Source organism: Lynx canadensis, chromosome C1, assembly GCF_007474595.2.
Source record: "Lynx canadensis isolate LIC74 chromosome C1, mLynCan4.pri.v2, whole genome shotgun sequence".
Lineage (NCBI taxonomy): Eukaryota > Metazoa > Chordata > Mammalia > Carnivora > Felidae > Lynx > Lynx canadensis.
This window is the reverse complement of record NC_044310.1, coordinates 18,766,833-18,792,412: the sequence shown is the minus strand read 5'-3', so window position 1 is coordinate 18,792,412 and position 25,580 is coordinate 18,766,833. Positions and strand designations below refer to the sequence as shown.

General features: G+C 55.2%; 1 protein-coding gene across 4 annotated transcripts; it reads right to left on the bottom strand.

The window, feature by feature from the left end:
• Nucleotides 1-267: 267 nt before the first annotated feature.
• Nucleotides 268-24,408, bottom strand: LDLRAP1 (low density lipoprotein receptor adaptor protein 1). 4 transcript variants are annotated; one of them, XM_030328028.1, is made up of 9 exons: nucleotides 24,264-24,408; nucleotides 15,111-15,253; nucleotides 14,158-14,270; nucleotides 12,098-12,212; nucleotides 6,535-6,607; nucleotides 6,059-6,145; nucleotides 5,384-5,514; nucleotides 3,889-3,923; nucleotides 268-2,308 (listed from the first exon to the last, which is right to left on the bottom strand). In XM_030328028.1, the coding sequence occupies exons 1-9, from the start codon at nucleotides 24,349-24,351 to the stop codon at nucleotides 2,164-2,166; spliced, it is 930 nt and encodes a 309-aa protein (XP_030183888.1). In that variant the 5' UTR covers nucleotides 24,352-24,408; the 3' UTR covers nucleotides 268-2,163. The 4 variants fall into 4 exon arrangements, with proteins under 4 accessions (XP_030183888.1, XP_030183887.1, XP_032450110.1 ...); XM_030328027.2 differs by lacking the exon at nucleotides 24,264-24,408 and adding an exon at nucleotides 20,936-21,636 and having other exon boundaries at nucleotides 3,889-3,920; XM_032594219.1 differs by lacking the exon at nucleotides 24,264-24,408 and adding an exon at nucleotides 20,936-21,633.
• Nucleotides 24,409-25,580: the final 1,172 nt, after the last annotated feature.

Genomic DNA, 25,580 nt, shown 5'->3' with positions numbered 1-25,580 from the left:
CTGACCAGGACGCCCTGACCTAGGTCTCTGTGGCCCTGGATCACTGGTGTGGCCTCTCTGAGCTATCCAGGGACGACCTCACCACACCCCACATCTGCTGGGTGAAAAGGGGCTCCCAGCTGGGCTTCCACCAGGGGACCACAGAGCACTCCCCACCACCACATCTAGGCCCGTGGTCACTGCTGTTATAACCACTAAAACCAGGAACTGCCAAACCAACCACGCTCCCACATGGCCCCAGGCCGCTCCCTGCAAGTGCTCTTTGTATTTCAAAAAGAGAACCTTTATTACTTATTCTTTTCCTCATTAGAACAACTTTAACAGCAACACAAAGTAAAGCATAAGACTTATCTGCAGACACACTGGAGCATACCCAAAGGCTTATCAGCCAAAGACCACTGTGAAGGTCAAGTCTCTCTCTCTCTCTCTCTCTCTCTCTCTCTCTCTCTCTCTCTCTCACACACACACACACACACACACACACACACACACACACACTCTCAAGCATGGCCTCTCTTGGGGCTCCCAGGTCCTCCTGCCAGGGACAGCTTGTCAGGCCCAACACGTGCTGCCGCGTAACAAATCCAGGGGCCAATACCAAGGAGGTCTGGGGTGGGCAGCAAGGTGCAAGAGCTGGGCAGGGAAAGAAATGACCCCATATTCTGATAGACTCTACAAGTGCCACCCCACTCCTTGCCCAGGCCCTTCTGTCTTTGTGCTGATTCAAGTGCTTGGACAAGCAGATTCTGAGAAATGGTGTGTGTGTCTCCTGGGCTGGTGAAACCTGCTCGAACTGTGATCAGTGACTTGAGCTTAGCAAAGCCAGGCCTGGGAGGCACCTCTGGGTGGAGAAGACTCTGGCAGCTCTGATGGGCGCCCCGAGGGGTGACGTGGTGGGGGGGGAGGGGGGAGGAAGGGAGACTGAGGACAGACTGCTGCTGACATGTCCCGACCCAGGGGTGAGAGTCAGGAAGAGGGTGACGCTTCCAGAGTTTGGTTTTGTTTCACCCTCCAAATTAGCATCAGTACTTCCATTTGCACAGAAGTCGGCAGCCAGACAGCTAGCAGGGCACGGAGGCTCAAGCCAGTTCTGTGTGGAAAGGCACCAGATGGTTTGTTATGAAACACATTTTGGTCAGAAAATAGCTGGGGTTTTTGGTTCCTGGGAGGACAACAAAACCAGAAAGGAGGTGCAAGCTGGGAGAAGGGAGGGTGAGAAGGCAACTTTGGCATGGGATCTGGTTCTAGTGTGCGCTCCACCCCTTCCACGTTTGGGGCCCATTTCCTTGCCTGTAAAATGGCGACCAGATAGTCCTGACCAAGTTTAGGTGTTGGGCTCCACGCATTGTCCCAGGGAGCATGGGGACTTGGGGCTCAGAGACACCCGCACAGACGAAACAGGAGAGTGGGCACACGCTCATCGACGGGGGGAGGGGCGGGGCGGGGGACGCCAACAGGGCAGTCACACAGAGATGATTTCCACTGTTGCAGTCAGACCCTGGGAACCTACGGGCAGCCAGACAGAAAGCTCTATGCCAACAGCACCATCGAGGAGCCCCCGGGGGCCACACCTGCCGTGTGTGCTTTAAAGTGCCAGCTACGCGTTGTCTTTGGTCAGGGGCTGCCCCTCTGTCTCTCAGGGCCCGGGGAGGGCCAGGGACTCAGGCCCACACCTGCTGGGGCCCCGGCACAAGACTCGGGGCTCCTCTGAAGCCACAGGGCCTTCCTGTGCTCAAAAATGACAGCTTTCTGTAAGGTGTGGGGACGCCTCCAGGGAAATTTGGGTCCTTAGAAAAAGAGAAGGGACAAGAAATGCTTTGGTCACCGTCCTGATACCCACAGCAGAGCAGAGCTTTCTCAGGACAGGGCAAAAAGCTGGTTAAAACACTGCACTTGTGCCTGATGCAAAACTGGCTTCCGAGGTGAACCAGGAGTCGCTGAATAAATATTCAAGGCATCCTTCAGTTCTTAGGATAAGAGTGTGGCAAAAAAAAAAAAAAACCAACTTCTCCTTTCCCCCTGCTTGACCGGACGCGGCTTTGATTTGCAGGCCAACGGTGCTGCCAACTGGAAGAGGGTGGTTGGGGGCCCTGGAGCTGGCCCCCCCCTCCCCCCGCCACAAGAGGCTTTGGTCTGTCACGTGTCCCGCCAGCCCCGGGGACCTCAGAAGCTGAAGAGGTCATCCTGCTCGGCGCCGCTGCTGTCAGGCTTGTCCCAGTCGACAGGTGAGAGGCACTGGGCATAATGGATGTCCTGTGCTGTCAATCCAGTGTCCAGGACCTGAGGGTTCGTCCGAGACTGGGCAAGCCTGGAAGGCAGAGCTGTGTGAGCCGAGGGTCCCCGAAGGGGCTGGCGGGGGCCTGAGCAGCCAGTCCAGGGTCAGAGTGAGAGGGCAGGGATGGGAGAAGGCCAGGACACCCGGGCCAGAAGGGAAACCCCAGGATGTCAGGAGAGGTGGAGCCTCTGACCAGAGTCCACCCTTGAGGGCTAACGGCTCAGAACACTGGGGGCAGTGGCATTCCCGCCACGGAGAGAGGGGCTCCACACCCCCGGCTCCACCAGGAAAGGGCAGGGAAGGGCCGTGCTGGCGAGGTCAGTGAGGGGCATGTGCGGGACGGAGGCGGTTCAACTAGTAGACTACTGGCTAGAACTGTGTTCAATACAGTGCTGTTCAAAACACAGACTTAAAAAGGAAGAGAACCCAAACATCCAAAGAGCAGGGGGGAGTTAAGTAAATTACGACTCAGGTCCTTAGAAGCACGTGAGGGAGCAGTGAACAAATGAGGTGTTTACAAGGAGTTGTTAACAGCCTGGGGAAACACTCCTGGTATGTCAATGTTAGGTGAAAATCGGGATCCCCAAATGCAAATACCATGAGCTGATCAATGCCCCCCCCCCCAAAAAAAAAGAAAAAAGAAAAAAGAAAAAGAAAAAAAAGTGTATATGTATAGGATTAGCGTGAATTAAGCCCAAAAGTCTGGGCTGTGGGATTATAGGATGGTGTTCTTTCCTGTTTAATGCTCTGCTGATTTTCGAAGTTGTTAATAAGGGGCACATGATACTCAAGTAATCTGGAAAAAGTGAATGGAAGATTTTCTTAAAATGAGGGGGTTGCAGTCAGTTAGTGAAGTTAGTGAAGCAGGGAGGACAGTGAAAAGAATGTCTTTGCCTCCACGAAAGGGCCAACCGTGCTGACCACCCCCTCTTCCCTGGGCTGCGCCCAGGGGTATCTACCAGGCTCCAGCAGGAAGGGGCTGGGGAGGAAGCAGAGGGCTGCGGGCTGCCCAGGGTCCCCAGGGAGACAGGGGGTCCTGACTGCCCAGGCCCAGTGCTCAGAACCCTGAGCTGCCCAGGCCTCTCTTCAGCCCAGCCTTCTCAGTGCCATGTCCCCAAGCTGAAGGTAGTCATGGCTACAGGGAGGGCCCCTGGGAAGATGGGGAAATGCCACCACCCTCAGGCAAGACCAAAATACCTCCTTGCTGTGCCTGACATCCCTCCTCTGTGTATCGCTCTACGGGCTTAATTAAGCATTGCCCCCTCCCTGCCCCTTTCCACAACTGCAGAACCTCTGGAGGGAACAAAGCCTGCAAAAAGCCAGGTTCTGAAGGCTACACCAGGTGCAGGGCGAGGAAATCAGCCTGAGCTGCGGAGTGTTCAGTTCAGCTCAGGCTGTGGTAGAGAAGCCACAAGGAATAGCCTTTGATTCAATAGCACGGGCTTTTTAGCAGACACGGGCAACCCCGGATAGTGAGTTCCCCATCCCTGGAAGTATCCGAGTTGAGATTTTTGCTCTGGAGAAGATCAGAGTTCATGTTCTCAGACAGGCAAAGGACCCCGGAGAGCAGCTCACACCTCCTTCCCCAGCACGAGGAGCCCAGCTAACTTTACCTTGAAAATGCTTCATCCAGGCCGTCATCCAGCTCCTTGGGGAAAACAAAGCAGGAGATATGAACCCTCAGTGGGGGAGCACATGCTCACAGCCAGGGTGTCCCCGCCCTGGATAAGCCACAGGGACTCTGGACACAAGCATAGGGGTCTGGCGGGTGCCTGGGGAAAGAGGCACAGGCAGACCCCCCACCTGGCGACTGCCACGTGCATCTCAACCCAGGGACTCAAACCTGGGATGCGGAACAGGAAAAAGAGCACAATTGGGTGGGTACAATTCCCAGCTCTGCCACTAGTCGAGTGACACCTTGGGCAAGTTGCAGCTCCTCTTTGGGACTCAGCTTTTCCTTCCGTAAAATGAGTGGGTTGGATTGGATGAGGTCTATGGCTTTCAAGTTCCAAGAGCAAGAGGGTAGGGAAGACGGTGTTCTTGCTTTCATCCACTTCCAAGAGCCATGCCAGAATTCCAAGCTCATGAGGGATTAAATGATGGCAGGAATCCCAGAGCCTAGGTGGGAAAACACTGGCAAGGGCTCCCTGCAGCCTCCCTGAGTGGATGGGTGGGTGCCAAGGGTGGATCCCAGGCAGCAGAGAACAGGTTCGCGGTGCCTACAGGTGGCCCCCAACAGGGACCAGGATATGAGTTTTCAAGTCTGCCAACATTCCAGATTCTTTAAAATTAAACAGACATGACAAAATAACGATTCTGCAATGGATTCTAGACGAGGAAAAGGACACGGGGAGGCGGTGGGGGGGGACACGTGGAGAAATGTGACTATGGCCTGTAGATTACATAACAGTATCAGATTGATGTTAATGATTTTGATCACTGTAACGCAGTGATGTTAGATGCTGACATTTGGAGAATTTGGATGAAGGGTGAACAGGAATGTTTTGTACTGTTTTTACAACTTTTTTGTAGTTCTAAAATTATTTTCAGATGAAAAAAATTTTTAACTTTTGATAAAAAAAAAAAACAGAAACAACCCAGGTTCCTCTGGGAGACTCTGCAGGCAGAGGTCATCATCTTTATTGAAGGGATGAAAAAGCTGAGACACAGAGAGGTCAGGGGGCTTGCCTGGAGTCACAGAGCGAGTCAGAGGCCTACTGCTGACCGCCAGGCCTCAGACTCCTCCTTTAGATGGTGGGGCGGGGACGGGTGTCAGGAGCAAACTGTGCCCACACCAAGAACAAGGGAGCCTTTAGCTGGTCCTGTGGTGGGCCGACTATGGACGCTCAGACCAAGAGGCTGGCCATTGTGAGGAGACAGCTGTGCTGGGAGCCAAGCCTGCTGGGGAGGCAGCCCCGAGTTCAAAGGGGACATTGTTTGCCCCCCACCCTGGGCCTGGGCGCTGCTGGGCTGGGTCTGGCCCTCCCAGAGGACTGAAGTCATGCGTGCCAGGGCCCAGGTCCTGGAGCGGCCTTAGGCCTCAACCAGGATCAGGCTGAGGCTCGCTGTGAGATCCCTATGGGGTCCCCAGGCCACATGACCACTCACCCAGACAACGCTGCTATTGTTCAAGGCTTGAGGCCTCGGTGCCTCATCCATGTTAGTGGTATTAGCGCTGACTGTGGACAGCGGGGCCTTGGCCGTCTCTTCCAAGTCCAGCAGGTTCCCAGTGGCAACCACTAGGAGGGGTCCAGTCAGGTGTGTCAGTGGGAGGAACCGCCTGTTTCCAAGCCCCATCTCCCAGCCCAATCCTGGAGCCTCCTGGGCTGTTGTGGTCTTGACTCCCTCCTCAGGCATGGCCTTCCCAGGCCCATCAAGCAGACCACCCAGAGCCCCACCTGGGCACCTCCCGAAGCAGCTGGACGGTGAGAACCTCTACCCAACTAACATTTTAGGTTGAAACTTTTACATTCGCAACAGGTGTTAAGTTTTGTTAAGCGATCACATAATAAGATGTTAAATGTATACAGAGAGATGTATACATACGTTTATATAGCTGCACAGGAACATATTTGCAAGAACATGCACCAAAATGAGCAATCTTCCCTTCTAACCACATGTTCTAATTTATCTATAATGAACATGTATTATTTATTTAACAATAAAACACAAATAAAAAACCAAGGGTTTGCCCCAGCCCAGGAGGGAGGGGGGCCCTCAGGATGAAGGGCAGACCCCGAGACATGCAGCTGATTCTGGTCCCACCCCCTGCCCAGGACTCACAGCTCTTCAACGATGGGGTGTTGTCACGGAGGCCCCCACCCAGGACGTCCCCTCCTTCTTGGCTGGCTTTCTCCCTCTTCTCCTTCTCTGTGGGAGCAAGGCACAGGGCGTTGGAGCCCCACTCCCAGCACTCGCTGGGCAGGGGAGGTCTGCGGCCACTCTCAGGCGGCAGGCATTAGATCTCCAGCAGAGAGGAGAGAAACTCTGTAGACTTAATCCTCACAATCACCCTGGGGGTGGGGGTGGGGGGGGACAGCTGTTCCCATTTCTTCACAGGGGGAACAGGGACTCACAGAGGTGAAGGGACCTGTCCAAAGTCACCAACCAGGCAGCTGATGAAGTGGAGAGTCAGGCCTGGACTCCAGGGACTTTACCACCCACCCCACCCCCTCCTCCCCTCCCGCCAACTCCTCTCTACTCTGTCAGCTTCCCCAGCTCCACCCCCACCCACCACAGTGTCCCTGAACAAGGCTCACCTTCCTTGGACACCTGCCAAAACTCAAAGGCAACTTTGAAGGCCTGGGCTACTGTGAGGGTGACAGCCTGGGCCTGAAAAACAGGAAGTGGGGTGGGGGATGGGTACAGGTCAGGCAGGTAACAGCAAGTGAGAAATGTAGGCCCGGAGGCTGAGGCTCCGCTCCTTCAAGGCTCTGAACTTCCAGACAGGCAAAAGCAGAGTCCTGGCCCCGCCCAGGTCACCAAAGCAGCCTGGGGTGTAATGAGGCCAGAACCACTCCAGGCAGCTGGGGGCCCCAGGTTCAGCACCTGTAGCCCAGCCACGGCTCCCACCTCTATTCCATTCCCAACCTTTGCAATGACTGCTCACCTCCACCTTTTCCCCTTCCCTTTGGGCTTCCCTATATTCAATTAACTAGGAGGCTTACTTCCTCCAAGAGCCCTCCCTAATTACCTGAGGACTTCACACAGAAACTGAGTCCTTGAAATTAGAGAACAGCAAAGCCAGAACTGGAAAGGGCCCAGTCACTGCCTGAATGAGCCACAGTCAGAAGCAAAGGTTACACTCTGGTTCGCCCTATGCTGGGTTGGAGGGACTTACAACAGGATCCCAAAAAAGGGGGGAGGAGGCTTGTACATTGCCTGACAGGAGCAAAATGTCAATGTGTACCTGTGTCAGGGCACCAAAACCATTCAGCACCATATACCTGTAAGAGGGGGCCACATCTTGGCCTTTCACCCCTGAGGAACTCCCATCCACCCCTTCAAACCCGACTCAGACGTCACCAGCTCTCTCAGGTCACCAGCACTGGTGCCCCACAGCTCCACCTACCTCTCTCTGGCATCATGCATATGGAAGTGTCACCAGTTCACATGCCTGTGTCACCCTATCCGGGCCGCTGCCCAAAGGCAAGAATCTAGTCTAAACACCCCTGATCCCCAGAGCAGGCCAAAGCCCTCCAGAGGTGCAATAGGCTGGCTGCACTCCATCTGCCCAAGGGGCAGGCCTCCTGAGGCCTCGCTTGGCCAGGACCTGCCCCAGCCCACATTCATCTCAGCCCCTTCCTCTCTCTGCTTCCAGTTCAGGGTTAATCACAGTCCGGCTTCTGGGAGCGGGAGTCCCAGAGCTCAGCTGTAGCCGGAAGCGGCATCTAGTTTCTGTCTGACAGCCTGGGCCTAGGGAAGAAAGCACCAGATTCTTTCAAGTGCACAAGTTCAGGCCTAACCAGTCTCAGACCCACTCTCACACCATCCACCAGACAACTTGGTTTAATTGAGAAATGAAGCTGTGGCCACTGCCTTCAAAACGCTTTTTTTTTTTTTAAATTTAAAATCCTTAAACAAGCTGACTGATCCATGCCAATTAAACTTCACGAAGTATAAAATCTCATTTGAATGTCTCCGTCATTTACATTTTTGATGGAAGTACTGGCGCTTTATGGCAAAAACCTAAATATGGTAATTAAGTATGAAACTCTTCACAGCTGTTTACAATTTAAGCTGTCACGTCTGAATCAAGTTTAATAGACCCAGTTACCATTGAGAATTGCCCATGAACTAAAAATATGGGCTGATTAGCAGCCGGAGTCAAATCACTATACACCCAAGAAAGGGCTGGTCACCTAAGGTGGCAGGGAGATGGAAACACCGCGATTTTTGCCTCCAGGATATCTGCGGGCACAAACCTGATACTGTTTTTGCATAAATCAACTTGTTCATTTGCATACATCCCCGCCCTTTTGCCCCGAAATCCCGAGCTGTAAGTAAACCAAATATAACCCGAGATGCACATGTGTGCAGGTGGCTGCAAGCCCAGGCTGGGCAGGGACTGGGAGCGGGGTGGGCCCGGCTCTCTGGGGCAGCATTACAAGAAAGGACTGCTAGGGCCTGCCCACCCCCCCAACCCCCGGGAGGCCTGTCTTCCCTCACTCCACAGGCTGCGAGCCCAGCCCTCCTCAGAACGCCTCTGGCCTGTGGCGTTCTCACCAGGACTGGGTTCTAACACCCAGTGTTTCATGTCCCTGTCTCGTTCCCAGTAACAGGCTGTTAGCTCCTTCAAGGGGCCAGGTCTATCTAGCTCAGGACCCCCCAGGATCCCAGATCCTAGCTTGGTACTCCCACCAAGTCGGGCCACGTGTCCCTTATGGCCCTGCTGCCCCAGAAGCATAAATCCTGCACAAAAGGATTACCCGAGGCATGCCAGTGCCCACGTGAGGGAGAGCAGCTCTGCCCCCCGCCTGCTCGGGGTAGAATCAGGGGGTGTCACCTTGCTTGCTGTCAGTCCACCTGCACTGTATTCCTGGGTCCCCCACTGAAGCCCTAACCCCACCTTCACTTCAGAACCCAGAGGCAGGCTGCAGTGCTGGCCGAGGCCTCCCAGCTGGGCAGATGGAAACATTTCCTTGTAGAGAAACTCATCCTGGCCGTGCCTAACAGCAGTCACCGGGAGAGGGAGGCCTGGTGGCATGCTGCCCGAGCTAAGCTGAACCGGTGGGTGACCCAGAAAGGAACCCCTTCCCCCGACCCCGGGTGGCCACAGCTTCTCACTCATGCAGGCAGCCAGGCGAGAAAGAGTGGGGAGGTGGAGACTGTGGGCCACCGGCCAAAAGCAATGAGGGCTATGTCAGCATCCAAATTCAAGTTCCCCCTGGCGGGCTGCCTCTGCTTTGCCACACCCCAGCTCCAGTGACATGGGAGTCCTCACCCACCAATCCTACCATTTGATTCTGCACCTGTCTTTGCACATGCTGCTTCCTGTGCTGGGGTGCACGCAGCCTTTCACCACCCGGACCCCCTTTGTCTTGGCCGGCAAACTCCCACTCATTACTCAGCTCTCAAAGCTCAATTCAAAATGTCTCCTGCTCTGGGAAGTCTTACGGACCTCCAGTGAGACTTAAGAACCTCCACCCTAGAGCCACGCCCCCCAGTTACTGAATCCTGGCTCTTCCCCCCCAACCATCTTGTTGGTGTCTCCATGGCCGATCCCCTGGGGCCCCAGTGCCCACCACAGGGCTCAGCCCCAGGCCAGGCAGCAGTGACGTCTGTGGAGTGACAAGTGACACTTGTCAGCAGGTGGGCTGCAGAACCTGAGGCCCTCGTTTCACCTCTGCCTCCTTCTCAGATGTGTCCACTAAGCCCTGAGAATCTCAACATTTCCAACGTGGCCAGGCTCCTGCCAGCTTGCGCTCGGCTGGGGCCTTAGGAGGGGCACAAGAACACCGCGTCTGCATCAGGTGGCCCGTACACTGCCCTGGGCTGGGCGGGCTGAGGGGCTTCCCCGAGGCTCCCTGAAGGGGGAAGGCCAGCTGGGGAAGGATGGGTACGCTGTGATCGAGCCAGTCAGCCCCTGGCACAGAGGACAACGTGCCGGGAAAAGTGAAGAGCCTGGGCCCAGGCGGCCCGCAGGAGCCGTTCCCTCTGCCGGATCAGGGCGCTGTTGTCAGCACCAAGCAGCGGGTAGGCTGTTTTCCTCAATAACTGACCTCTTGGCCTGGGGCAGGGTGATTTTGTTCAGGCCTGTCTAAAGTCCTCTGGCCTGAGGGCAGGCCTCCCTTGAGCCGCTGGGCCAGCATCCGCTTTCTTTTGCCTCCGACCTTCCCTTCCCAGAGGAAGCCTCTGCAGCTCAGAGCCCCTCCACACCAGGGTCCACATTCTGCAGCAGTGGCCGTGGGCCAGCTGCCCCAGCCCAGCGCCTGCTCTGGTCAGTGGAGAGGAAGAGACAAACAATGGAGATGTAATGAGCCTGTATTTTTAAGTCAGTGTGGCCTCATAAGAGACAAAGCCAAGAGTCACTGTGACAACAAGGCTGTCATGGGAGAAGCCACTGTAGCTCAGGGACCTGGGGCATCACGAGGCCTCGGGTGAGTGTCTGGCGACACTGAGTCTGCAGGAAAGAAACAAGGTGCACAAAAGAAAGGGGCCTTTCAGAACAATCCTGGAGGTCACTGAGGTGACCTCTTCATTCTGCTGATGGGCGGGCAGCCCACAGAAGGGCAGGGTCTTATCCACAGTCACACAGCACATCAGCCAGGATCAGACCCCTAATTGGTCTTGTCCCATAGTGCTCCCTACACGAGACCTGTGAATCACAGCCCCAAAAGATGTCCATGTCTAATCCCTGGAACCTCTGAGTGCCACCTGGCACCACAAAAGGGACTTTACAGGTGTGACTGAGTGGAGGATTTTGAGATGGAGGGGGATTATCCTGGATTCCCTAGAGGGCCCAATCGCAAGGGGCCTTGTAAGAGGGAGGCAGGAGGGTCAGAGCTAGAAACGGCAATGTGACAACGGAAGCAGGAGGGAGACTGGAAGGGGCTTCACCGCTCGCTCTCAGGTTGGAGAAGGGGCCCGGAACCAAGGAATGGTGGCCTCTAGAGACTAAAAAAGGCAAGGAAGCGTGTTCTTCCCTAGAGCCTCCAAAAGGAACACAACCCTGCCGACCCACTTAAGACTTCTGACCTCCAGAACTGTAGCAGATAAATCCAGGTTGTTTTAAACCACTAAGTTTGGATTTCTCACAACAGCAATAGGAAACTAATACTATATCTCAAGCAGGCCCTGATGCATAGCAGGAAGCCTGAGGGGCACTTAAAGACTGTGATGTCTTTGACGAGTCCTGGATGAGAGGGGTAGGGGAGAGGATCCCGTCTCCTTGGCTCCAAGGACCACTGGGCATGGGGACTGGGGCTCTGGACTCTGTACACAGAGGTCAATGGAGGCCAACACTCAACGAGTAAATGTCAGGAACCTCCTCACAGAGCAGATGCTCAGACCTCAGGGGCCTCCAAAACGAAAGCCCCAACACCAAAGGTGGACACAGCCTGGCTGCTTGTCCCAAAGTTCAAGACAAATGCCCAGAGACCACTGAGGCCCCACCCATCTCAGCCGGACACAGCCAGGGAGTAGCCTGGAAACTGGGGCAGGGAGCTCGTGGCTCCTCACGGTCGCGCCGGGAGGGGAAGAACATGGGTTTGAACCCTCACTCTGCCCAGCTGGCTGTGTCATCTTCAGCAACAGCTGACCTCTGTGAGTCTGCTTCCTCATTAAAGATAAAAACAATAAAGACAGTAACAGCCGCCACCTCACAGAGGGTTAAACAAAAAGATCCCTTAAAGCCTACCACTGAAAGACACACATCGTAGATGCGAAAAATAGCCATTTCCCTCCCCACTCTGGCTACAGCAAGCCAGGTCCCTTTGCCATTCCCGGGACCCTCTGATAACCATTCCCCAAGGACTAATTCCTACAAGACCCTGCACCCCCCAGACCATACTACAGACCGCCCCCACCCAAATCTCAAATCCAATCACTCATGTTACAGAGAGGAAGGTGCCAGGGCACTCACTGGGGACACGGGCCTGTTGCCACCCACAGGCCAGGCTGACCGCCTAGGGCAGCCCACTCTGACAGGGCTGTGGCCTTACTCAGTGCTCTCAGCATCGCCTTGGGGTCCCCGGGGATTTCACACTTCCTGTTAAGTGATGCCATCTTTGGGTCCTGCCTCTCCTACCACACAGAGCCCCCAAGGGCAGGGTTGCCAAGGCAAAGCTAAAGCCTGCCTAGGCCCAGCCTCTCCGCACTGACCATTTTCCGCTTGGTGCAGAGGAAGGCATGGCACTCGAGATTCTCGTTGTGCTGGCTCTGTGCGATGTACGCAAACACTTTGTCGTGCATCTTGTCTGCTGTGCAGTAGGAGATCCTGAAAGGCAAGTGGGAAGTGTCACCAAACCCCGGCATGGGGCCTGACCACATCTGGGATGCCCCATAGGGCATCTCCTCTTGAGTCCCCCAGAGCCTCCTATCCCACTCCCTGAAGGTAAAACTCAGGAGATGTGGCCTTGATCTCTGGGCCTGGCATTCTGGGTCATTGATGGCATGGGGGAGGGGGGGGCGGGTACCCAGGCTAGGCACAAAGGAGCGGAAGGAAAGACTGAGGGCACCTCCCCCTGCTGCCCCCCACTGAGCCACACCTCAAAATGGTAATAGCTAAGCCCTTCTTTCTAGATATCACTTCATTTAATTCTCAGAGCTGCCCGAGATGGGCTCCATTATTATTCCCAATTTTCAGATGAGAAAACTGAAGCTTACGGTCTCAGACCACCAAGCTAGTGGCAGAGCTGAGATGTGCGTTCACCTGAGGATTCCAGAGGCTGGAATACTTCAGGGCTTGCGCTGACTAGAGAGGGAAGGGGAAGCTGGACACTTCCCCGCCCACTGATGCCCTGCACCAGGCCTCCCCTCCTGCCCAGAGGTCGGAGGAGTTCTAGGTTCTCTCTCCCAGGGTGACTGAGACTGCTGGCAAATTCTCCCAGAGCTGTGAGCAGAGGCGGAGGAGCTGGGAGTAGCATGAGGGTGTGTGAAGACGGCCAGACCAGGAGCCCCATTGGGTCCAGGAGGAACACAGAGCAGCTCCCTCCTCTTGGAAAACCTGCCCTCCCACCCCCCACCCCCCACCCCCAGTCTGCTGCCTCCCTGCTGGGTGCTCATCCTGAGAATCTCAATCTGGGAGGAACTGGCAGCCCAGAGGTGGGACAGGAGCTCAGGAGACTCTTTCCCCAGTGTGGCCCCAGCTTTAATCAGACATGGACACGGGGATCAGCACCATTAAGACCCCCAGGCCAGCAGCTCCCTCTTCTTTATCTCAGGGGATCAAGCTTCCTGCCACCTCCCCTGGGAGGCCTTCCCAGGTTTCCTCAGACAGGCCCCTTCTTCTCTGCCCTCTTGGGAAACACTCTAATCTCCTATTTCTTCCCCTCCATTCCCTCCTTGAGGGCAGGGGCTGAGGCCTCCCCTGGTTAAAGGAGGCAGGCAGAGTCAGAAAGGTGAGAGGAAGACACCAGCCAGAAACTCTAAAGCCACACCCTCCAACACACCCCCACCCTCAACGCCCCCAACACTGCTTATGCTCCAGCGGATGGAACCACCTGCTTGGAGACAAAGCAAGAGGGTGGAGGAATGCCTGGCAGCTGGGTGCCTGCCGGACAGAGCTCCAGCCTCGGTGCTCCCAGCTCAGCTACTACCTCACCGTGGGGCCCTGGGCAATTCCCTGGGCCTCAGCTTCTCCATCTATAAAATGGACTGTCCCTTCCAGCGCTGAAATCCTACAACTGATCAGCCAAGAGAGGGAGTGGGAAGAGCTTGAGGTTCCAAGGGCTGGGCTCTGTCTCCTTGAGAATGGCCACCCCCCCTGCCCCCATACCATTTATACTCTGGCCTTGGACTCTGCCTTGAGGCCTCCCTGAATGCCTGGCCAGATGTCCAGAGCTGAGCTGCTATATTCACAGCGGAAGGAAAAGGCAGCGACTCCGCAGCCCTCTGCTCCAAGCCTGACTCAGCAGCATGCTTGCGGAAGGGGAGTGGGGAGGAGGGTCCTAGCCCTGACTAGGCCTCAGCTGCCTGCTGCAACTAGCAATAATGACAGCAGCAGCTGCCTTTTAACCAAGTACCCACTGTGAGCCAGGGGCTGTGTACTCAGCACTTCCTAACAGCACTGGGAGGTGGGATCTGGCTCCTCCCCCACATACACACAAGGAAACTGAGGCTCCAAGTTCACCCAGACAGGAAGTGCTGGTGCACGGATTCAGGAAGGGCACCCCACCCACCGCCCCAAGGCACAGAGCGAGGGTGGCCGATGCAGAGCATACCTGTAAATGGACACGTTCTCAATGAGCTGGTTGGTGATGTTGTCGGTCAGGATAATCCCCCGTGGTGACACCTTGAGAGTCACTTTCTGCAGCTTCTTCCCGCTGGCCTTTGCCTTGGGGCAGACATGGGTCAGAGAAGCCTGCCTGCCTCACTTGGGAGCTGCTCTCATGGGCTACACCTAGCTGGTCTAAGTCCCAGACCTGAGGCCCATGTGAGGTCTCAGAGACGGCAGACAAACCGGGGAAGACATTAGTCAACAATGCTCTCTTCTAATAAACACAGGGACAACTGCTGTTCATTAAGTACCCACTGTCTGCCAGACACTGGAACTTGAGTCATCTTATAGGCAACAGAGCTCCTCCTCAGAGGAGCTGACCTCCTCAGAGAGGTCAAGGGACCTGCCCAAGGACACACAGCTAGGAGGGACTTCAGGCTCTGAGTGCTGAGTGGGCTATCTCAACCCAGCAGGATCACTCCTGGGGACTCTCCACTCTACCCACTGCACCTGTGAGGGTCTGAGCTGAGGGGTCTGAGACCACCAAGGGAAGAGCATTTCTAGGCCACGTTTACTCAGGAGGGGGAGTAAGGGAGTGGGGAGATCTGGTCTCTGGTGGGCTACCCTGTCCCTCAGGCCACAGGGCAAGTGGTTGGGTGACAGCAACCTCCCCGCTACTCCTTGCACTAAGTCACTAACCCTTAGGCAGGGGACCCGAGTTGGGGGGAGGGGAGACTAGGAGGGGCCACGGCCACAACAACGGGAGAGGAGGACACTGACCCTGACCCCACAAGCCCAGTGGCTCCTGTCTACCAGAGTCCCTAGGCCGGATGCAAGGGGACTCAGGGCAAGAACAGCTCAGACGCATCCAATCAGGGGAATGAGCAGGGGATGAGTGGCACCCCAGGAAGAAGCTGGCCCTTGGCTCACGGCTCCCCCACCCTGATCGGGGCTCACCGTGGCCACAATCCTCTTGACGGCAGCAGCCGACAGCTCCTCGCCCTTGGGCTGCTCCACCAGCGTCATGCCCAGGTACTTGAGGCTGAAGAGCATCCCCTCGAGCAGTGTCTCCCGAGTGTCCGTCCAGTTCTCTGGCAGCTCTGGGCAGGACGGGGACAGGCCTCAGACCCTGTCCTCCCGGCCCACATTTCCTAGGAAGACCCAGCAAGGCGCACTGGGGTCGTCCATCTATCATTGCTTTTTATCTATAATAAAGGAATAACCCACCAAGCACCATGGCAAGAAGTCTTCCGTGAAATATTCTCATTAATCCTTAGGACAACCTATGAGGTAGGACGCTTTTATCATACCCACTTACAAAGACACTGAGGCCCAGGGAGGTGAAATCACCCAACCAAGTCCACTGAGCCAGCAAGTACAAGAGCCAAAATCGGAACCCGTATTTTCAAGTTCAAACTCTTTAACACAAACTTGCTGAGAGCAAACTATGCTATTTTCTTCCTGAATCTTTCATACAATCCTGTGAGATGGATTTTATCCTCACCTTACAGATTAGGAAACTGAGGCTCAGAGAGGCAAAGTCATCAGACAAAGTCCACGTGCAGTGAGTAAAGGGCTGGAGTCAGAACAGAATTCAAACCTGGGTGGTTCCATGGCCCCAGCCTGCTCTGCACAGCCGTAGAGAGGAAGAGAGGTGCGGTTGTGGTGGGGAGGGGGTGGTTTCTCAAATGACACTGTATGAAGGCTACCTGAATCAGCAAACCTGGGTTCAAGTCTAGAGCAGGGCACATGGGAGGGGTCCTCTGAAAACTCTACCCACAACTGAGGTCAGGAAGGTTGGAAAAGGCCAGCTCACTGGGTAGGGGAACAGACTGGGACAGAGAACTGGAAAAGCCCCTACACAGCCCTACTCATGTGAGAGAGGACCCTGGTCAGACAGAGGAACAGGAGGGCAAGTGTGGTCTTCATGAGTGGTTTGAACCATCCCCAGGGTTCTTCCTTAGCAGCCCAGGCCCAGAGGCACCAGATCACTCAGCAGGGAAGTAATGAGGACCGAAGAGGAAGGAGGTTTCTAGGAATCCTTCCAAGCCCAATCAGCAGGACGAATGAACACTCCACGATCCTGTCAGTCAGCATCTCTGATGCTGCAATGGAGGAGGTATTATGATTTTACCCATTTTACAAATGAGAAAACTGTGAGCTCTTCAGCTCACACACAATCTAGGACAGGGCAGGATCCAGATAGGAATCAGTTTCCAGGGTCCACCACAGAGATGGCCAGGGCCAGCTTCTCTGGACTACTTTTTGGGAGAGGAGCTAGGACAATCCTGTGCCCTCCCCGCTCTTCCAGGGGCCCTCAGTGGCTCTGAAGGAAGAGCCATAGGAAGAAAGCTCAGGACTGGGCATCGCTGGTGCCAGGGCAGTGGGCCCCACCTACAAAGCACAGCAGGTTCCGGGGTTCCTGTGCTACTGGGCCCAGCTGGAAGCACTGGGTCCTCTACCCTGTCTGGGCCCATGCTGCTCCTCACAACAACCGTCCTGGAGTTCTAGTCCTCCAGGGGCTCTGCCTCCTTCTCCACCAGCCAGAAGGAGCCTTGTATACCCATATCTCTCTGGGTTTGATTTGAGCAGGCCACCGTCCCTTTCCGAGACTGCTTCCTCATGAAAAAGAATCCATGTGGGTTGAGGGAGGGTACAGGTATACCCAGTCCCCCTATTTGAGACCCAGGTGAGCAGGGACTTGCTGACTGGTCATCCAGAGCCTGGCATGCAGCTGGCACTCTTTGCTGAGCGAAGAAATGACCTGGACAACTCCAAGTCTTCTTTCAGGCCCGCAGGGCCACCCTCAGCTCTGGGCCCTGGCCCACTGCCCTCCAACCTGCGCACTTGGGCCACCACCCCAACACGAGGCCCAGTCCCTGCTGAGAAGCCCCCAAAGTGACCTTATCCTCTGCTGTATCAACCATGAGGCCTATTTCATTTGATCTTCCAAAAAAGAATCAGAAAGTCCCTGAGGTGTCCCAGTCCTGCGTTGGGTGACGGGGGCCCCGGAGCAACTCAGACCCGAGCCTTGTTCTTAAAGAAACCAAGAAAACCACCACATCATCAGCGCAGAACAGAACTATCAAGTAACACAGACAACAATAACAAAGCAGCTCTTACCATTACTTCTAACATTCACAGCTGCCTTGCAAGCAGGCATTCTTTCATTCCGGTTTCACAGAGGAAAGGGAGGCTCAAAGGACGAGTAATTTGTCACAATGGTTGACTCTCAAGTTCAAGCTCCTGACCATTAGCCGATACTAACTTCCCATGAGGCAAACTACCTTCATTTTAGCAAAAGGTTAGGAGGAAGTTCCTAGAGCCAGAGATATTTCCTCCCACAATTCCTAATTCCTTAGGCTTCCTCTCTGTAGGTACTCAGAACAGCACTTTCAACCCAACATGCATCTAAGCAAGAACGGCAAACTACAAGTCGCCATGCCTATCACTAGTGTCCTTGGCAGACATTGCCAATCAATTGCAGCTCTATTCCCTCTGATTTACAGGCTTTGGACTGTTTCTCAATACAAGGCTCCAGGCAGGCAACACTAATCAATCAGGGGTGGCCTTGTTCATCTGCCTATCCACGCCTGCTCTACAGCAAACATCCTTGCTCCCCCCATTCTTATGTCCCTACTCTCCCATTTCCTCAGGCTCAGCCTTTCCTGGCCCCTCTCCAAAGCCACTTCCGCTCCTTCCATTCCAAAGGGCCAAAGCTTGCCAAGGTCACAGATGACCTTTTTGCTGTCAAAATATTCCCCAGTCCTCCCTGACCTCTGAAATGTTTGTCATAGTCTGCATTCTTCCTTCCCTGGCCTGACCCTTCCCCTATTCTATGGCCTCCTGCATGAGGAGGGCCCCAGTAGACTGGTTGCCGCTCATCAGCCATGGAGACCCTTTGCCAGAACTCCTCACATGACAGATGATGAAGCTGAGGCCCAGAGAGGGATGGGACTTGTGCAAGATCACACAGCAAGTCAGAGCTTTCTCCCCCTGCACCCCCACCCCAAGCTCCTAATCTACTACAGGCAATTCTCACAATGACTACTGGGGAATGACAGTCTCCTCTCCCACAGTCTCCTCTCCCACAATATCCCTACGTGCACAGACAGGCACATGCACACCCAACACAGAACACACACACGGAAGCTCCAATCATGTAGAACTTCTTCCTCCTGATGTAACATTTACTTTCCCACTCCTATGCCTTTGCTCAAGTTCCTTCTACCAGAAATGCCTTTCCCTTCGTTTGATTGAAACCCCTTGCATCCACCCTCATCCAGGAAGCCTTCCTTAAGGGCAAAGGCCTTAATCCTAGAATCCCAGTTCTGACATTGAGTGATCTTGAACGAATCAATTCCCTTCCCTGAGCCTCAGTTCTCTCATCCATACAATGGGGGTAACAACAGTCCCCAGCTCACAGGGCTGCTGTTTCCACCCTCTGGTGAAATAATAATGAAATTATTAAATGTAATGTGCTTAGCAGAGGGCCTGCCCATGGTCATACCTCCTGATGGGGCCTCATCCCTCCCGTCAGTGGGTTGCCTGTGCCTCTCGAGCGTGGACTTCCTTCTCCTCCTCCTACAGCCACATCACCCATAGCCAGCAGCTGTCTTCCATCTGCCTTCTTGAAAGACTTCCAGTCATGTCTGTCTCCCTCAGCAACTGGAAACGGTGAACTCCTGGCTAATGTTGCTTGCTTTGCTTCGTCCTTGTCCCCGTTCCCATTACGCTGCCCTCCCAGGCCCAGCAAGATCCTCCTTCCCCTCTAAGGAGGGAACCCTGCTTCGGCTCATGTACTTCTTCTTTTTTTTGAATGTTTATTTTTGAGAGAGAGACACACAGAGCAAAAGCGGGGAAGGGGCAGTGAGACAGGGAGACACAGAATCAGAAGCAGGTTCCAGGCTCTGAGCTGTCAGCACAGAGCCCGACGCGGGGCTTGAACTCATGAACCACGAGATCATGACCTGAGCTGAAGTCTGACGTTCAACCCACTGAGCCACCCAGGCGCCCCCTAGGCTCCTGTCCTTCTAGGTATGACTCATCTTTTCAATATAAGGTCTCCCACACCCTCCCTGAAGAAACCAACACGTAAGAGCACTGGATAAAACAAACACAGAGTTCATGCCTGCTCACCATCCAGAGACTAGAGGCCACATGCTCCTCCGTAGGAAGAGCCTGGGACTTCAGGAAGAACTCCCAGAGGCCCCTGGGCAAATACAGGCCTGAGTCCACAGCCCTGTTCCGGTCCTGGTTATTTTTGGCCCTGTGGTGGGTAATGACTGTGCTATTTTAACTTAGCAATTTTACAGATGACCCTGCTGTCAGAGTTGGCTGGGGATGGACCATATGCCCAGTTTTACTTGCGGCTGCAAACGTGTGCTCTTTCCTCACTGAGGTCCCCTGCCCAGGATTCAGAGCTGAGCGAGGGGACCCTGTGCCCCTTTTGCTGCCCAGGAGACCCAGCCTGGCTGGTGTCTGGAACATCAGAGTTACAGCCAAACCCAGGGGCCATGGGGAAATCTCGAAGGGCCTTGGCCTCCAGCCTCCTCCAGCCTGGTGGGGAGATGGCCTCAGAAGCCACAGAGTGACATCTCAGAAGGGGACTCAAGCTCTGCCATGACCTGGAATGCAGTTGCTTCTCTAGGCCATAGCCTTCTTGTCTGACAAATGGGTTCAGTCCCTTAAGAGCATCATTCAGAAATGGGTTCAGCATGTAAAAAGTGCCAGGCAAATTTCAGAAGTTGTTAAGATTATCCAAAGAAAAGTATTAAATGATAATGGCACAAGCTCTCACTTCCTAGGCACCTCCTTAGTCTGTAAGAGAAAAGCATGCTGTCAAGGTTAAAACCATGGGGTCTGGAGATGGGCTGTGGGCTTCAGTCACGCCGCCTCCCTGGTCCTCAGTTTCCTCACTTAAAAACTGGGACAAGAAGCATGTCCACCCCGTGGGGTTGCTGTGAGGGTGAAATGAGTTCACATGCCAGGTGGGCTTAGAATCATGCTTGGTACACACTGAGGGCCACTGAAGTGTGAGCTACTGTCATCACCACGGGTCAAGTGCAAAGAGCTTGGATGTGCACATAGCCACCTGCAGTATTTTGTGAGGAGAGGCAAGGATATGCAGGACTCCCACTTCACAGATAAAGCAGCTCAGAGGAGTCTGGCCACGACTCATAATTGACAGAGCTGGTCTTAGCCTCCCACAGTGCTGTCCACCCACTCCTGCAGCCCACCAAGCCCCTCCCCGGGCCACGCAGAGGTCAGAGGGCGGGCATCGTGTCCTGCACGGCCGCCTGGACAGAGTGCCCTTCGGTGGGCAAGGGTGACCTGACTCCTGCAAGGCACACGTCCCTCCCCCAGCCACCAGACCTGTGAGAAGCAGGGCCCCAGCCTCCAGTTAAATGTCCCCTGCCCCTGCTGTTCCCTCTGGCTGGAATGCTATTCCCAGATTCCTCCCTCCTGTATTCTCATGTGTGCTCCAAGTCACCGTCTTGGAGAGGCCACCCCTGTCTGCACTAACACTGTCAGGGCCCCCCCCCCACCCCCTCCCTGGGTGCCGTTTCCACACATGTCACCTGACGTGCCACCTCTCTGCCTACGGCTCTCTCTGGCTCCTGGAGGTGCCAATGCCCACGCAGACTGGGGCATGAAGGGCTTCCAGCCCCAGCACCCTGTGCCCACCCCTGCCGGGAACTGCCCCTCAGATGGAGTTCCCGAAGAGCACATTCTCCACTGCCTCCCAAAGCTCTCCACAGGATGGCACTCCAGTCACTCACGCTGGTGACTTATCCACTTTTTGGACTCTCTTCTCACTTCTCCTAAAGGTATTTCTTGAGATATCTTCCCAGATAGATGGCTCGCACTCAGATCCTTCTCTCGGCATCTGCTTTCTAGAAGAAGCGGAGTGGTCATACCAGTCTACGGAAGCTGTCCCCATTTCCGCAGTTCCCCGATCTTTCTTCATAGCGCCACCACAACTTATGACCATACCTTTCGTTTGCACCCTGGTCATTCTGTCTGCCTCCTCCGACAGACGGCAGCACAATGGGCCGACAGACTGGCTTATTCACCAGACTCCCCAGTACCTATCAGTGCATGACACGTAGTCTGTGACCAATAAGTAATATGACTAGGGGGGTTATTTATAATATCTTTTATTGTAAATATTACCAGTAAGTACAAACAGATCTTCTGTCCCCCACATACTACCATAAACTAGCTTTACTGGAAACTGTGCCGTGTTTGGAGTTCTCTGACAGCCTGGCACAACCCATGAAGAAGCAAGTCTGAGGGTCAGAGGATCTCTCTTGGAAAAAAGGGTATTGTGTGGCCAGGATAAGCCACCTTTCCAGGCAGATGGAAGAAAGGAAAATCCCTGGCCAGGGACTGAGATCAAATATTCAACACTCCCGAAGAGATGGGAAAAAGGCCATGTGTGGGAGAAGGAGAGTTCTCCTTCAAACTCAGGACTAGTTGGCAGACAGAGGGCCATGAGGTTCACAGCAAAAAAAAAAAAAAAAAAAAAAAGCCTGGGGTTTTAGCTTGCTGTGACCTCAAGCAAACTGCCTCCCTTCTTTGGGCTTCAGTTTCTCCACAAATAAAACAATGATCATGCTAATCCCAGCTGAGGATCTTGAGGGGCAGGAGCAAGTCACAGCTGATAGCAGGTGTCAAGTCTATCCTTAACTTCCACTGGCTTCAGTTTGGCCCCAAAAGTCAACCACAGGGCTCTGGCCTTGAGGGATGGGCCCAGGGCCTGTCTGGAATACCCCCCCAGGCCAGGCTACCCCAGCACCTCCACCCCAGACACACCCCACGGCCTCCCTCTCTATCCTGTGGCCACCACTGTTCTCAGAGACTGTCAGCACAACCTGGGGTGGCACCTGCCCCAGGAGGCACAGTGATAAGACCCCTGGGCTGGGAAATTTGGAGGGCTGCCTCTAGGAAGCTGTGTTGGAGCCTGAGGCTCAGGTTTTTTTTTTTTTAATCTCTGACAGGGGTGACGGGGGATGTCTGATAAGAATCCCTGCTCTATCACCTGACATGAGTGAATGAAATAACAGAAGCAAAAACACTGTGTAAAACATAAAGTGACAAAAGCAGTTGTTGTTATTTTATTGAATTCTTTTGCCATTCCAGGCAAGCACTATTTCATTTAAGACACACACACACACACACACAAACACACACACACCCCAGCTGGCTACTACCGTTATGGACAATTTACAGATAAGGAAACTGACAATAACAGTGGACAGGTGAAGATTCCACCCAGATCATTCTGGGTCCAGAAGGCTCAGAACAGCACTCTGGGGGTCTGCAGGGGACAGGAGTTCTCCTCTCCTTTCCTCTGCAGGTGTAGATGGGCTCTGAGCCCCCAAAACTTATTCTACCAGAGCAACAGTCCTGTTGAGGGTCCACATAACAAGAAAGGCAAGTGTGGGACAGAAGGAAACCACCAATTAGGTGCCAGGAGGAAGCATTATCAATAACTTTCTCAACACCCCTGTCAGGTTAGAATTTTCATCCCCATTTTGCAGGCGAGGAAACAGAGTCAGAAAGGAAAATGACTTGTCCAAGATCAGAGCAGCAGGAAAAACTCTCTTCCACCATCCAAGGTGGCTACCTCTCCCCTTTCCCCAGAATCAAAGAGGCCTCTAAGTGTTCTTCCCTTACCCAGCACCCCGTCCCTCTCCCATCCCAGGAAAAAAACTGTAGGGTTCCCCTGCTGAAACAAACCATTATTCTCAGAAGTCCTAGTCAAATCCCATAAATATTTAAAGGGGCTGTTTGGGAGGCCAATAACGGTGGGAGAGGGTGCATCCCTGGCCTGGCCAGGACCAGCCCTAATGGGTCTCTGACCCTACCCCTACCAGCAGTCACCAGCCCAAGTTCTGAACGCCAGTCTCCGTTTAGGGGGTGGCCACAACTGGAACAGCAGAGTGGGGGCAAGAGGGAGGGGCAGGGCGGGTTCTCTAGGCCCAGACACGCTGGCACTCGTGGTTCGCTGGCACTCGTGGTTCGAGGGAACTCGGGCTCCCCTGGCGGAGCCCTGGAAAGAAAAGGAAGCGGGGTGGGGTGCAACTGTACTGTCAGTGGTTTCTAGGTGCAGGGAGAAGCCCAGGTGTTTGACAGGAGGGTGGGAGGGTACGGAAGTCCTCCTTTGGCTCCACATCTACCAGGAAGGCCTGTGTGACCCCAGGCAATCCACGCTCTTTCTCCTGGACAGAAAAGAAGGACTCGGGCTGGGTTTCTCAGGCCTCAGGGGAAGGTGCCAGGTGACGGGTTCCCTGAGAGTAATTCGAGACGAGGAGAGGAGGGGGAACGGCCTCCCAGCCTCCCAGACGCCCCCGAGAGAGGGTGGCGGCGAGCCTGCCATTCGCCTGGGCGCCGCGGGACTTCGGTGGCCCGAGAGGGAAAGTGTGAGAGAAAACAGGTTTCAAAATCAGCCAGAACGTGGGAAGAGGAGGGGACGCAAGGGTCTGGACGGCTCGGTGTGTGCTACGTCCTGAGACCCCAGGCTGAGCCTCGCCCCCAACCTCAAGTAGGTACCTGCGAACCCCGCTTGCACCTGAGTCGGTTTCTGGGCGTCTAAAGACAACCTCAAGGGCTGGACTGCGGGGAGGGGGCACGTGGCCGCCCGCCGGCCGCGCACCGAGCGGCTGGGGCGCAGGGTGCGGGCATCTCCCCTAAGCCCCGGTGCCCACTCCTCCTGCCCCAGGCACCGACGCTGAGCTCCGGTCTCCCCTCAGCTGCCCGGGGCGGCGAGGGGGTCAGGCGCCGGAGGTCGCGCAGGTCTCTTCGTCTCACCTGCGGCCCCTCCGACTGCCGCTTGCACCTGGGGATCCCGAGCTCCGCGCTCTCCCCCGGCTTCTGCCCCTCCTCCCCAGCCGCACAGAGCGGGCACAGGAGTGGGAGCACATCTTGACCCCGGGCGACCCCCCCACCCCGCAGGACCCGGCAGGGCCGCAGGGCACCGGTCAGGCAGCGCCTCTGTCCCCGGCACCCGCGGGAGGCCGGTCCGCGCGGCCCGAGCCCCCCCCCCCCCCCCCCCGCCACCCCGGCCCCCGCCCGGCCCGGCCCGGCGGACGCGCACACACTCACTCCGATGCCGGCCGCCGCCCCCCCAGCTCTGCTTGGCGAGGCTGGGGCTCCGGATCAGCGCCCGTCCCGCGGACTTGAGCGCGTCCATGGCCGCTCCGGCCGCCGCCGCCGCCAAAACTCCGTCAGGGAAAACTTTCCGCCGGGGCCGCGCTGCGCGCGGGCTTCGCGCTCCTCCCCCCGCGGCGCGAGGGCCGCGCAGGCGTCCGACGGGGCGGGGCGATGGTCGGCTAGACCCCGCCCCTGGACCCGCCCCCGACGGCCCTGCCTCGCCACGCCTGGCCCGGCTCCTGCTCTCTCCTCCCCGAGGCTGTCCCGGTGAAGGGCGCCATTGAGGTAGGGAGCCTAAAGCCCAAGACGCCCCCTCTTTTCTTCCCTCTTCCAATCCCCTTATTCCTAGGATTTCTAAGCAGCCCAGCTGAAAGGTAGTTGGGGGCCGTTTTACAGATGGGTAGACTTAGAGTGGGAAAGAAGAGTCTTGTCCGAGGCTTAGGAGAGTTGGGGTAGTAGAACTTTGCTGAGTACTGCGCAGGACTATAAAAGTTTGCCTTAGTAAGACCAGTTGGGGATTTTACTCCTCCAACAGCACCCAGGATGCTCTCTGGCACCACCTGGGCATCTGGGCTGTCCCACCCCACCCCCCAGGTAGTGATACGACCTGGGTGTTATGCTCTGACACTGACTTGCTGTGTTACCTTGGGCAATTTCTTCCCCCCCACTATGTCTTCATCTTTATCTGTCAAAGGAAATGGGATCCTATTTCTAGCCATCCTTCCAACCTGGAAGGGCCAGGTGCCGCATGACCTTGACCCAGACCCTGCCATGGTTACTAGGAGGCATTTTGAGGGGAGTGTGGATTCTAGAATTCCTCAAGCACAGGTGTTCTAAGGCCAGGATTTAGGATTCTCTCTAGGATCCTATGCCTTCCCGTTACGCTTTGCGGAAGGGAGTCAAAAGAGAGCACTTGTCTTCATGCCACAGCCTTGCTCCTTCTAGATGGGGATGCTTCAGCAAGGTGAACTTCAGCCTTTAGGACTGCTCCTCGCACAGAAGACAGGAGTCCTGTTCCTGTGTTGGGGGGGAAATGGGGCTGTGCTATCCCCAGCTTGGTAGTGAGGCCCCACTGACATTCCTCTCTCAGAGTATAAACCAAGTGCTTTTTCAGCCATTCTGTCTCATTCTGTCCCAGGCTCATGGGGATTTGAACCTGGCTTTTCTTCATTTGGTGGTTGTGAACTCACCTTTCCGAGCATCATCTGTAAAAGGGGCAACAACACCTATTCCACAGGGCTGCCGGTAAGAATTAAAAACTTGAGTTGG

Coding starts and splice junctions, on each gene's coding strand:
- LDLRAP1 (XM_032594219.1), bottom strand. CDS start 21,071: ATGACCACTCCGCTTCTTCTAGAAAGCAGATGCCGAGAGAAGGATCTG. Junction 14,271..15,110: donor TCAAGAGGATTGTGGCCACG/GTGAGCCCCGAT, acceptor GTCTGCCCCAAG/GCAAAGGCCAGCGGGAAGAA. Junction 6,608..12,097: donor TCTGCACCAAGCGGAAAATG/GTCAGTGCGGAG, acceptor CCTGTTTTTCAG/GCCCAGGCTGTCACCCTCAC.